This window comes from Cheilinus undulatus, linkage group 5 (genome assembly GCF_018320785.1).
Source record: "Cheilinus undulatus linkage group 5, ASM1832078v1, whole genome shotgun sequence".
NCBI classification, from domain to species: Eukaryota; Metazoa; Chordata; class Actinopteri; order Labriformes; family Labridae; genus Cheilinus; species Cheilinus undulatus.
Window position 1 is genome coordinate 3,877,945 of NC_054869.1, and position 14,169 is coordinate 3,892,113.

The 14,169-nt window shown below is 40.3% G+C and overlaps 1 protein-coding gene across 1 annotated transcript in view; it reads left to right on the forward strand.

The window, feature by feature from the left end:
• Positions 1-378: 378 nt before the first annotated feature.
• The window catches only part of LOC121509509 (protein mono-ADP-ribosyltransferase PARP14-like), a 90,245-nt gene continuing 76,454 nt past the window's right edge, over positions 379-14,169 (forward strand). Inside the window, exon 1 of the mRNA XM_041786933.1 lies at positions 379-565. Within this exon, the coding sequence (XP_041642867.1) occupies positions 379-565 (187 nt within the window). The remainder of the gene's footprint in view (positions 566-14,169) is intronic.

The following is a 14,169-nucleotide window of genomic DNA, read 5'->3' on the forward strand; positions in this document are numbered from 1 at the left end:
CTTTTTTGGAATTGGGGTTGTACTTTTCTGCTAAAGTGAAATTTTTAATCCAGAGTGGTAAAACTGTTTTTTAAAATACCCTTCAATGTGTGAGTTAGGCCTGTGTTTCTTTCTCATTCAGGAGTGAGCTCTGTCAGTTATACAGAGTAAAAAAGTGTAAAAACCAGCCCCGGTCTCCCCTATTCCTATCTTTTCTACAGTGATTAAAACAGGGCTTCTTTTATCCTTTAAGAACTGTATAATGACTCATTTCAGAGTACCTTCAGGTTTATTTCAGAGTAACTGAGAGCAGAAACAAAAGTGAAAGCAGCCTGATGGGTGAGAATCCTCCCCGCCTCTCCCAGTCAGTCAGTCGGTGTTTGTCGGACGGTCAGCATCATGGAGGAGACCGAGGAGTGTCTGCCGGTGACCGTGGAGGGAGACTGGACCCCAGCTCAGAGTAAAACCGTGAAAAACAAACTCCAGGTTTATTTCCAGAGTAAGAAGAAGAGTGGGGGAGGAGAGTGTCGAGTGGAGGCCGAGGATGGAGCACCGAGAGCGGCTGTTTACTTCAGAGCAGAGGAGGGTGAGTCTCCGTCTGAGATTCTGACTTACTGCTCAGGTTTCTGTGAGAAACTCTGACTTTAATGAACTTTGAGAAAGTTTAACAAAGTGGGAAACTTTGGTTTAACATCTCTGGAGGAGCAGAGATAACAAACAGGCCTGAGTTAAACTGACACAGAAACGTAGGATTAGGGCCACTGAAAAAAAAGGAGACTTTTTTTTTGTCTGAAAAACATCAGAATTCTGAGTTTAAAGTCAGAAATGAAAGAAACTCAGTGACAACATTTAAGCAGCTTCTTAAAACCTGAACTCACTACTTATTTCCACCACAGACTCATATTTTTAACCCCTCAGAATCTAAACTTGTCCGTTCTTTAAAAGAAGCTTTTCTAATCACACTGTGATTGGCTGTAGGTTAAAAAACACCAGGATCTTATTAGCTGACTCTTCAGCTCTTGCTTGCCACTCCTTTTCTGCATAGTTCAGAGGAGATACAGCAGGAAGCTGCCCTTATGTTATCCCAATACTTTCACTGTCAGCATATCAAACCACTTTTAATTATTTGTGTCAGTGCTCATTTTGTCACCTTATTTGAAGTACTGAGACAGAATAAGGAACCTAAATTTGTAAGTTATTGGGAGGTCATGCAAGCCAGAATTCAGGTTGGGATATGGGGCCAAGGGGACCTTCTTTGGTCAAAGGGGGAAAAGGTCTTTAATTAGTGGTTTGAGTGATCATATTTTTCTGTCAGTCTACAACAGGAGTGTCAAACTCAGTTTCAACCTGAACCACATCAGCATTAATTGTGTCTTTAAAGGGCTGGTTGTTACCTTAAGACTATAAAAATCCACAAACTATTTGGCTTTATTTTTGATTCTCATCAGTTTTAGTGATATGTTAATTTATAAAAAGAACTGAAAGCAGAAATCTAGGAAAAGCAATTTTATAAAACAGATGTTAAAGTGTGCAACTGTGGTAAAATTTATTGCACCATAGAAGAACACTATGTGAGAAGCAGTCACGTGTCACAGCCCCATCCAAAAACTACACGGAAGCGCTACGGAGTAAAACTCAAACTGGTCCTGCAGGACCAGCGAGGGGGACTGGTTTTGAGCGTCCCTCTCTCTCTCTCTCTCTCTCTCTCTCTCTCATCAGGTCTTTCCTGTAAATCTATCCTCTCCTGTTCAACGTCAGCTTCTGCCATCGTTTAGTTTATGAATGGATGAAGAAACTCTGTCAACTTACTGCGCTGGTTCTGATTGTAAATTAATAAACACTAAACTTCCTCAAGTCGATCAGCTGTTTTAAATCAACTCGTGGGTAAAAACAAATAACGACGACTTAAGTTTAAAGGTGATTTAATATAAAAAGGCTACTAATGATAGAAATCAAGCAGAAACACAGCGAGAAAAAGAAAGCAGAACAGGTGAGAAACAGGTGAGCTGCTGTGTGTGAGAGGGGGAGGGTTGGTAGGGTGCAGGGGGGGCAAGACGAGTTTATGTTATTTTAAATTTGTGGAAAACACCAGAGGTGAGAGAAAGTCATTGTTTTGCAAGTCTCAAGTAAGTCTCAAGTCTTTAATCCCAAGCCTCAAGTCAAGTCTCAAGTAAAGACAAGACAAGTCGAGTCAAGTCCGAAATCATAGGCTTGAAATTTTCGAGTCCTTACAAGTCATCAGCACTGTTTGCCAAATAAAATGCCATTTTAACAATGTAACAATCTTTTAAATTTGACAAATACAATGAATGCATTTTGAATTTTTTTATTTTTTAAAATAAAATAAGACCAGTGTGACAGAACTGAATCACACAGAAAAAGAGTGCTGACATAGCATTCAGGATTTAATCAGTGCTAAGCAGTTCAACAACAAATGAACTTCTGAAGACGCTGTACAGTCATTTTTACTCATCTAATGTGAGTGTGTGTGTCTGTGTGGAGAGTGTGTGTATATGTATAGGTGTGTGAGTGGATATATAGGGTTTGTGTGTGTTTGTAAGTGAACATGTTTGACTGGTCAACATTAGGTTTAAAGGAGACGTATTTTACCCTATGAAGACAAGTTTATATTGTTCTCAGGGGTCCCCAAAACATGCCTGTGAAGTTTGTGGCTGAATAAAAACTCAAGTGTTGGATTTTTGCATGTCTAAAAACCCCTCTGTTTCAGCCCTTCTCAGAACAAGTGGATGGATGCAGCACTCCTGGTGATACAGACACTTTTATCCAAAGTTTAGGACCTGTCTGGGATTTGAACCATCAACTTCCTAGACAATAGTCAGCAGGATAACCCACTGAGCTATCCAGCATTTCAGCTGGTAGCTGAGAGGATCAGTAGAGAAGGGTGGAACTTTCCAAGTAACCCTCTAAGTGGGGGAGGGCCAACCAAACCTGGGGACTGGTGCTTACACTCCTGGTGAGGTCACTAGATGTAAAATCTGAGAACGGCTTGTTTCAGCACACATTTTCTGAAAGGTGGAGAAAGAGAGGGAGAGAGGGAATGGATTTTTCTGGTATTTGAGGGGATTGTGGACAGGCTAGGGGCACATATTTGTGTTAGAAAAGCCTGAAAAAGCGATTTTTGCATAATATGTCTCCTTTAAGGTGTTATAACCAGTTCTTAACCTCAAGTTATGTGAACACAATGACTGCCTCCTCGTGAATAAACAAAAAGAAGAGCTGATGAATCATGGGTGTCTGTCTGGGTATTTATATTTCATATTTGGACATTTACTGTAGTTCTGTGACTCTGTTAACTTAAAGTTATGCTTTCTATTTTTTTCCTCTCATTATTATCGCTTTTAGCTAAAGGGGGAGGGTCCCCATATTGGTCTTTGCCCTGGGCCTCCAAGTGGCTAAAACCGGCCCTGCCTTACACCTGCAGCTCCCCCTCACAAATCCTTCTGTCCTGCCAGTTTGTTGCTTTCGTTTTTCTGTTTCTGCCCTTTTGACAGTATTTATCATTAGTACATTTAAGATCAAATAAAACACCCACGTTTGGACAAGTTTTACTCAATTTTACATTATTTCAAAGTGTGATCCGTGTGTGTTTGGCTCGTTGGTGATGATGCGCATCATAAAAGTCATCATCAAATACAAGTATGGGAGAGCATCAGCAGGGAGTGACTGAAGAAATGTGTTAAAACGAGGGCATTAGAAACTTCAATTAGAACACAAGACAGCACACCTCTATGAATGAACTTAATGAAGAGGCGTCACCAGCGGACTTCCTCTGCGCTCTTTTACGCACGTTCCTCCATCCAGCGTGCATCCAATGGTAATAATCCACAAGTTTTCATTTGAATTTGGAAGTTAAAGTCTGTCTTCATTGTGTGGACTTATAGAAGATTTCGGGAGGATTTTTTATAGTAAGCCTTAAAAGAGCAGCAACTGGTCACTAAAGAGCTGCGGGTTGAGTATCACTGCCTTAGTTGAATACTTTGAATGGGGGCACATTTTACTCAACACACTCACTGAAAATCTCAAGTATTTTCAAGTCATCGGACTAAAGTCTGAGTCAAGTCCTGAGTCATTGATGTCAAAATCCAAGTCGAGTTGCAAGTCTTTGATGATATTGTCAAGTCGAGTCCAAAGTTATCAAAATTGTGACTCGAGTCTGACTTGAGTCCAAGTCATGTGACTCAAGGTAAAAAGTTGAATCATTTCTCAAACAAACTTATTTAGGTGCAGTGGCATGAACAAAGCAGGGGAGACAATAACCACACCCATCTCTTATATAACCTCCTGAGACTCCTCCTCCCTGCTCTGCCATTACTGCCTCAGTGAATGATTTGATTTTGAGCACTGAGATTTTTAACAGAAAGAAATGCTTGTGTTTATGAATAGAAATGCAAAAACGCTGTATGTGGGTATAACCACTCACATTTATCTGTTTTATAGAAATCCTATAAGTGTTTTTGGATTATGAAACTTCTAGAATCATCATAAAGTTGTTTATAAAGTTCTTTCTGTATCACCACAAAAATATGATTAAGCATTTTTATGACATTAATACCTGTCTGGCTGTAGTTGAGAAGGGCAGAACGATAGTTCACTCATAAATGCGCTCTGATCGTACATGTAGTCTGTGACTTAAAAATGATTTTTGTTTCAGCAGCTAAAGTGCTGGGATTATTTTAGTTTATTTTGTTTAGCACATTTATAAAAGCACAGTCAGAGAAACTTAAATATAAGTAAATCACATGTGCAGGTGAGGTAGAAACCCACTTTGGGCTTATTTCAAGATAAGATATTGCTTTTTTAGTCCCCCGAGGGTAAATTCCAAATTTACAGCAGCAAGAGTGGTGTCAACAGAGCACACAAGAGAGTAAAAGAGAATTCAATTAGTACAATGAATAATACAAAATAGGAAATGTAAAAATTTGACTTTCAAATTAAAAAAAATATAGATTACAAGATTATAAATATTATTTACAGCTGTTATGTACATATATTGGATATATTATACACTGGATAGAAAAGATATTTATACATACACCTATATTCACATATATACATACACAAATATATATATATACTACTCATTATGAAATCTTGCTGTCAGCAAAGCATTCTTTAGCCTCATTTTGTATCAAGACAAAGACAAAAATCTGAAAGTGAGAAACAAGTTTGTGTTCCACAACTGGACTGTGTGGTATCTGATTAAGAACAGTCCTGGAGATGTAATAATGATAATACAATGATAACTTTTATTTGTATAGTACCTTTAAAAACAGAGGTTTGCAAAGTGCTTTGACAATAAGCAGAAATACAGTTAAAACAAAGCATCATAACACAAGCAAAGAACACAACAAGACAAAACCGCATCAACAGGAGGACCCATGAAAAATGCTGGCAGTGTAACTCCAACATCATAATCATCCTAGTAGACCCATTATAGAGCCTGAAAACATGTCAAGTTAGAAATACATTTTGAAACCTTGATATGTAAACTTCCAAGAATAAAAATAAAATTAAAAACCCAGAATAACCTAGACCAGTCCAGGCAACACAGGAACCCAGCTACATATTAAAGACACCTAAGAGACGTAAGAGCAATAAAATGAAGAGACAAAAGAATATGAATCCAATCAGTAGGAAGTAGAATAAAAACATTTAAATGTGTAGAGACAAATGAGTCATAATACACAGATTAGAAAGCTAGTAGTGGTAAAATATTAATCTTCATTAAATCATAATAACAATATTAATCTGCAATAAGGACACAGCAGCATAAAGAGGTAAAACAATAAAAGTGGAGGGAGGGGGTAAAAGCTCTGAAAATAACTGGGAGGAGAGAAGAGACATGGTAGCAATAAGAAACAAGCCAGGTAAAAATGCAGATCAGAGAGGAGCAGACAAGGTTACATTTTAGGAAACAGAGGAAAATTTAAGAGAGAAAACTGATAGAAAGAGGGAAGGATGCCATAAAAGACATTAGACAACATCACATAAAAGCAAGTCTATGAAAATGAGTTTTAAGAATGATTTAAAAGATGTCACTGATTCTGTATGTGTGAAACATTAGGTACAGGTCATTGTTCCGCCTTGTTTAATAACAGTGAACCTGAGAGTTACAATTAAAGAATGTTTCAAAGGCTTCTGGTAAGTCTGTACTCGTGTACTTCATTTTAAAGATAGAGGTGAACATCTGAAGGATATTGATGTCATAAATTGTCAGTATATTACATTTAAAAAGGGAGAGAAGTGGCATCACAGGACACGGAGAATGTTGCTATTCTCACGAAACGTTTCTGCAACAATAGCAGTGTTACGGTGTAGGTACCGGATGTGTCTGGGCTGCCAGATCTGTCCAGGGGCCTACTCCTGCTGATGACATGGCACATTGTGATTGGCTGTGATGACATAGCACATTTTTATTGGCTGGAAACTAACACCGTCACAGGAGTGTGTTTATGGGAATTTTTGACCATTCTTCCAGAAGCACATTTGTGCAGTCACACACTGATGTTGGACGAGAAGGCCTGGCTCTAAGTTGGGAGCATGGAATTGTCCAAAATTTCTTGGTATGCTGAAGCATTCAGAGTTCCTTTCACTGGAACTAAGGGGCCAAGCCCAGCTCCTGAAAAACAAGCCCACACCATAATCCCCCCTCCACCAAACTTTACACTTGGCACAATGCAGTCAGACAAGTACCGTTCTCCTAGCAGCCGCCAAACCCAGACTCGTCCAGTAGATTGCCAGATGGAGAAGCGCGATTGGTCACTCCATAGAACGCGTCTCCACTGCTCTAGAGTCCAGTGGCGGCGTGCTTTACACCACTGCATCCAACGCTTTGCATTGCACTTGGTGATGTATGGCTTGGATGCAGCTGCTTGTCCATGGAAACCCATTCCATGAAGCTCTCTACCACTGTTCTTGAGCTAATCTGAAGGCCACATGAAGTTTGGAGGTCTGTAGCGATTGACTCTGCAGAAAGTTGGCCGACTCTGCGCACTATGTGTCTCAGCATCCACTGACCCCGCTCCATCATTTTACGTGGCCTACCACTTGGTGGCTGAGTTGCTGTCGTTCCCAATCACTTCCACTTTGTTATAATACCACTGACAGTTGACTGTGGAATATTTAGGTGTGAGGAAATTTCACCACTGGACTTGTTGCACAGGTGGCATCCTATCACAGTACCATGCTGGAATTGACTGAGCTCCTGAGAGCGAGCCATTCCTTCACAAATGTTTGTAGAAACAGTCTGCACGCCAAGGTGCTTGATTTTACACACCTGTGGCCATGGAAGTGATTGGAACACCTGATTTCTATTATTTAGATGGGTGAGTGAATAATTTGGCAATATAATGAATCTTGAAATGAATGATTAAAATATTAAACCATCAATCAACTCGGCTGCATTGTGGTTTGTCCACGTGGAGTTGCCGCAGTCAACATTGTTTGTGACGTCATCGGAAAGTGCAGGATGAAGGCACAGGCCCCTGGACAGATCTGGTTCCTACAACGGCCGCCGTCGTGCTCTTGGGTGTTTTCCCTCCTTCTTTGAGTGTGTGTGGTGTATGTGAGAGTTCTGGTGTGAGTGGGCATCTGCCACCGCCACTCTCAGGCTGCAGCTGCAGAAGAGAAGCTGATGACTGATTCCGTCCACGTGCACTCGGGCTTCTGATTGGCGCGGAGGTTCCCTATCCCAAATTGACCAATCAGAAGGGAGATTGCTGAGGAGGAGGATAAAGGAAGCTGGCAGGCCTTCACTCAGCAGCAGGCTGTAGACAGCCATGCTCTGTGCCTTTTTGTGATCTCTAAGAAAATTGTGCACCATGTTCCAAATTATCATGTAGATGATATTTTCTCTGATTTTCCTGAATAGTCGATGCAAATGATGGTATAATTTTCAAGTCATCAGCCGTTAGAGCATTATTTAAATTTTACTGAACAAACCTACCAATGATAACTTTTTTTAAAAGAAAAACTCAAAATGCACTGTTCCACATTATTAAGCACAACAGAGTTTAAAACATTTTATGGGTTGTAAAGACCTGAAAATGGTCATTTGTTGAATCTGCAGCATTAGGAGGTCATATTTACTGAAATCAAAGCTATTTCAATCAAAAACATCTTAACAGGCCAAGTCACATGTTAAAATAGGCGCGCTTCTTTGATATCACCTTCACTATTCTTGCATCCTTTGAACTTGTGAATTTTTGGAGTTTCTGCTTTAATTTCCTTGTAAGATGTCAGAATAGCTTCCCAGAGCTCAGTGTTGTAGCCAAGTCATCAAACCTCAAGTCTGAGTCGAGTCTGAGTCACCAAAAAAAAAAAATCCGTGTTGAGTCCCCTTTACCTGAGTCTAAGTCTGAGTCGAGTCCCCAGTACCTAAAACCTAGAGCCAAATTAAATTAAATAATTTATTATTTTTAATACATTCCAGCTTTCCAGGTGTGCTTTATTGATGTGTTTTATTACTGTATGAATTTCTTCAACTTTTTATTTCAAAGGACTAGAGAAGCTGTTTACAGCAGTTGTGCACAAACAAAACCAGACATCCACCACCCCGTGGTGGAGTAGACTTGGGAGACAGGGTTAATTTTTTGATCACCCGTCATAGTTTTAGTCTAGTTTTTGTCAATGAAAACTAAACATTGCAGTCCAGGATAAGGATCATTTATTTTTATTGATTTTGATACAGTTATTAATACTCCTTAATGATTACATTCTTTATCGATAATATTAGTTACATTGACAGGATTATTTGTGTATTTAGGGTGGAAAAATGAGATATGATTTTAAACTGCACTCATACTTTACTTCTATCTTATACTAAATATTCCTCCTTTAAAATTACTTTATTTATTCAGATTTCTCACTAAAAACAAAACTCCATTTTTCTCCATGTGACATTTGAACACATCATAAAAAGTCTTAACTTTGCCTCCCCTTCAACACTGTTAAGTCTGAGTTGTCATGAAACACATCATAATTTTACCGTATGTCACCTTGTTTAGCTCACTAATCAGCGTTGTCTCGCCGATGTTAATGCAGATTTCAACGTTTGATGTTTTTAACTAACGGGATTCACTACGAGGTTTAAGAGTTTTTAATCACTCCGTCCAAGACTGAGGAGGATTACTGTACAGCAGCAACAGCAGCTAATATGACGAGTCTGAACAGCTGGAGATGGAGATTTTCAGCGATTCAAAGGTAGGCTGGCTACGTTTAAGAGTAATTTTTTGATTACACAAAATCAAAAAGAAGAGAAGAACACAGAGAAGAGCCACACGTTTAAACTACCTTTCAACCCATCAGCTCCTCTCTCTGTCGCCCAGGCTCGCTCCTCCTGCTCGCTCTCCTCTGATTGTTTTAACAGCAGCAGGTTAGACTCACGTGAACACGCATGCAGGTGAATGCACACCAGGCGCTGCATGAACACTGATCAGTTATGCGGAAAAGTCAGTTATGGAAAAAAAGGTTCGAGTCCTCCTCTTAATGCTCGAGTCCTGATAAGGCTCGAGACCGAGTCCAAGTCTGAGTCATCAGTGCTCGAGTCCAAGTCGAGTCACAACTCTTCCAAATCAGGACTCGAGTTGGCTCGAGTCCTGGACCCGAGTACTACAAGACTGCCAGAGCTGCTGTTTTGATGTGAACTGCCTCCCACCCTCATAGATCTTTAGCTCCAAAGCTTCTCAGTAGGGTTGAGGTCAGGGGAGGATGGGGGCCACACCATGAGTTTGTCTCCTTTTATGCCCATAGCAGCCAATGACACAGAGGGATTCTTTGCAGCATGAAATGGTGCATTGTCATGCATGAAGATCATTTAGCGATGGAAGGCGCAGTTCTTTTTGTACCATGGAAGAAAGTGGTCAGTCAGAAACTATATATACTTTGCCGAGGTCATTTTCACACCTTCAGGGACCCTAAAGGGGCCTACCAGCTCCCTCCCCATGATTCCGGCCCAAAACATGACCCCACCTCCTTCTTGTTGATGTTGCGGCCTTGTTGGGACATGGTGGCCGTCCACCAACCATCCACTACTCCTCCATCTGGACCATCCAGGGTTGCACAGCACTCATCAGTAAACAAGACTGTTTGAAAATGAGTCTTCATGTATTTCTGGGCCCACTGCAACCTTTTCTGCTTGTGAGCAGTGGTTAGGGGTGTCTGAATAGTAGGTTTCCTCCAGGATTTTTTGAAACTGTGGGGGAATGCTTTGCCTAACACCCCCCCCATAACATAACATGGCCTTATCTAATAGCACAGTTTGCAGCCAGACAGACAGCGCTTGATTTTATTGTTTTTTTGGAAAAAGAGCTAGAAGGCTCTGCTGTCTGAAAGACCACCTGAAGGCAAAACTTTGTGTCATCAATGTAAAACCTTACTGTCGCTAACAATGCATTAATAATACTGATGTTAACATCAGGGTCATTTTCACAGGGTTGAGCAAAAATATTCATTAAACTTACCCAGAAAACACTGGACGTCCACAGGGCATGCAGATCTGGTCTAAATTAAGTTGGTCAGTCCAGGACCCCATCTGTACATCATTCTGACCTCCAAATCAAGTAGTGGATCTGGACGTCATAGTGTGACTTCTCCTGGACGTTGATATGCAGTTCAATATTTGAACTCTTGTGTAGTCATTTTTTTTATGTCTTGTGGATGTGCATGTCAGGTGCAGAATATAGATATAAATTAAAAAGTGCAGAAAATGGAAATTATTCAATATACTGCTCACACCAGTATTCTTCTTATATATATACATTTCCTGAAATTATAACAGCTGTGTTCTCAGGCTACACCAAAGTAACTGCTCACAAGCGGAGTGACAGAAGCTAATCTGTGCAAGCGTGAAACCAACGGCGGGAAAAATTACATGCGTCTTTTGTTAAACTGTATCTCAAGCAGCCTGCCAACAGCAGACACAGACTTGGCCGGACTGTTGGAGAAATACAAGCTTAAGTTAAAGGTAAGTGTATTTGACTGCAGGTTACCTTTTATGTTCTTTAATGTCAACAACAGTCGTTGCAAACCAGCGTCCACCTTTTGAGATTTTATGGAGGTTAACAAAGATGGCGAACACTAACAAGTACTAGCTCAGCCCAGCTAGCCAAATTTACAGTAAGTTGTAATGTTAATGGCGGACACGGTGTCATGAATGCCAGTGTGGTGAAATTCTCAACTGGGAGACACTGTTAACATTCTTTTAGTCAGAAAGCAGATTTTATACTTCAGTATAACTAATACCACACTGGCTTTTTATGCTTTGGTCTAACACAGTTGTGGCACACTAGTGGGCACGAGCATGTGCATGCAGTGAGGATATCGATCAAAATAAATGTCCTGCACGACATAGATGATGAAGAGCAGGGACGTGATGACGGAGTCTTCGGAAGCTTTAAGGAGAAAGTAGACGCCGAGCGTGTTTGTGTAAAAGTTGCCATAATGTAGAGTCAAATTTTAGACTTCTAGAAGTTAACTCCTCTGTTCTCAGCAGCTGAACACTGAACAACAGATCTCATCATCACACATGGACATAAAGAAGTCAAGTCTCTGCTGAGAGCTCAGCAGTGAGGCACAGACACATCTAATGGTGTTTCACTGTTCTGATGTGAGTAAGGTGGACACATCTGCCCTGCTCAAGAGAAAAAGCAAGTAATTATCAAAAAAAGTCTGCTATTATTTATCATATTTTTACTTTCAAACTAAAAAATGTAATCCAAATGTAAAATAAATGCTGACAGTAAGAAATGACTGTCATCAGTCCAGTAGATTTACTGGAATGATGTCAATAAACACACATGTGAATCTGCTTTTCAAAACTCATGAACACATAAAGTAAAAGAAGTCTCAGTGGAGAACTTTTAAGGTAAAGTAAGAGGACTTAACCATCTCTTCATTCTTCAGATCATAGAAGAGCTAAAGATTTAATCTAAAACCATTTTTTCTTCCTAAATAAAGGAGACCCACAGTCTAATAATGCTTTCAGCTTATATTATGATAATCTACAGAGCTCATTCACTAACCTCTGCTCTCCTGTCACACACCAGCCTCTGCTGCTCTGTCTCCTCCTCCTCATGATGCAGCTGTACATTCACCAGCATCAGACAATCTCCTATAAGGACTGCAGAGTCTTTGACAGTTTTGCAGCATCTTGATTGACTGTTACTTGAATTTGGCGTTTATTTACAGTTCCTGTCGATCATTTTAGTAAGTTTTGTTTTTTTCCAAATACTTTCACTTTCAAGCAGGAGCTAAGTTTGGATGAGAGCAGCGGGTAAATGGACCTGTAGGAGATGTGATTGGACCAGTCAACAGTCAATAGCACAGCTGTGGTGCCGGTTCATGGCAGATATAATAGCCTAAATAAATGAATAAATCATACTGGCCCAAAAGTGCGTCGGCACACCGGGAAATGCCCAGTATGCCAGATAGCGAGTCCATCCCTGCAGATTTGTCTGAGTGTCTCCAATGTAAACACATCCAGCATGGCGAGGGGGGCGGCTCTCTGCATTAGCGGTGTGCATGGCTAGTGAGTGGCACGGGCTATTTAAGACTCTACGAACTTCCTGTAACTCCGTTCATGTCGACAGTAGGAGAAAATAACTTCAGTCTCATCTGACATGATCTGAAAGCTGAATCTGTCATTCAAAAGTCTCTGTCCTTCATCCATTTCTGCTCGCTTGTACCACATCTCGGCGGCGCCACTTCCTGGTCTGGCAAACTACGGGATGGGTCGAGGGTCATACAGAACGTGCATGCGTTAATCGTGCGACAAAAAATTTAGCGGCGTTAAAAGTAATTTGAGTTAACGCAATATTAACGCGTTAACTTTGACAGCCCTAATATATATATATATATATATATAAATATATATATAGTTTTTTGTTTTGTTTTGACCGTAGAACACTTGATCAGTCTTGATGCATGCATACAGTAACTACTAGAAACTGATTGGCTAACAAAGAGGCATTTAATTCTGTATACTTGGTCACATATGAAGTAGATGTTTGATTCTGTTTCTGGGGGCAGCACTTTTCAAGATACACTCCTGATCAAAATTTTAAGACCAGTTGAAAAATTGCAAGAATTAGCATTTTTGCACTGTTGGATCAGGAGTGTATGTATTTTACTGAGGTAATGTAGTTACTCTAGCCTGTTATGTTCTGTAATAAAAATCAACCATGTCGCTATATGCCATGCAGGCAGTGTATTCAAGTGCATGGCTCACAGATTATTTTTGCATTGCTTAAACTTTTCGTCTTCCAACTTTTACAGATACTGTTCTGAATCCACTTAAGCGGGGTACACACATAAGGATTTTCTAGATCTTAAGAGATTTTTTATCTGTTAGAGACCCCACACATGAAGATAAAAAATCAGGCATTGAACAGTTTTGATCGTACTGTGTGTGGTGTGCTCCGATAATGTCAACACAGCACACCACACACATCATGATTCTGTCCCACCACCGATCTAGAATCTTGTCCTCTAAGCCAGAAATCTCACGTGATCACACGTGATCTAACAAAAACGACGAAGAAGAAACATAGCAACAACTGATAGCAACAACCGGAAAACAAGGCACGCAACATGGAAGAGGACATACAAGAAGAGGGAATGATGGTGGTTTCGGGACTATTTTTAACAGAAAAATCACACACTTAAAAAAAAAGAGAAGACTGTGGAGAAAATCCTGGTGACAGCGCGAACACGGACACATCACACACAGTACGATCAAAACTGTTCAATGCCTGATTTTTTATCTTCATGTGTGGGTCTTTAACAGATAAAAATTCTCTTAAGATCTAGAAAATCCTTATGTGTGTACCCCGCTTTACAAGGAAAAGAGGATGCTGTCTGAACACATGCAGCCCCACACCTAAACATGATTCAGCCAAAAGAGGGGGTGGGCATGACCAACTTTAAATGTGTATTCTGTGACTGTGGCTACCCATCTGTCTGCTTCTGCAGTGTCATGTTTTTACATGGTGTCTGCTTCAGCATTGTCATGTTTTTACGTGGTGTCTGCTTCTGCAGTGTCATGTTTTTACATGGTGTCTGCTTCAGCATTGTCATGTCTTTACGTGGTGTCTGCTTCTGCATTGTCATGTTTTTACGTGGTGTCTGCTTCTGCATTGTCGTGTTTTTACATGGTGTCTGCTTCTGCATTGT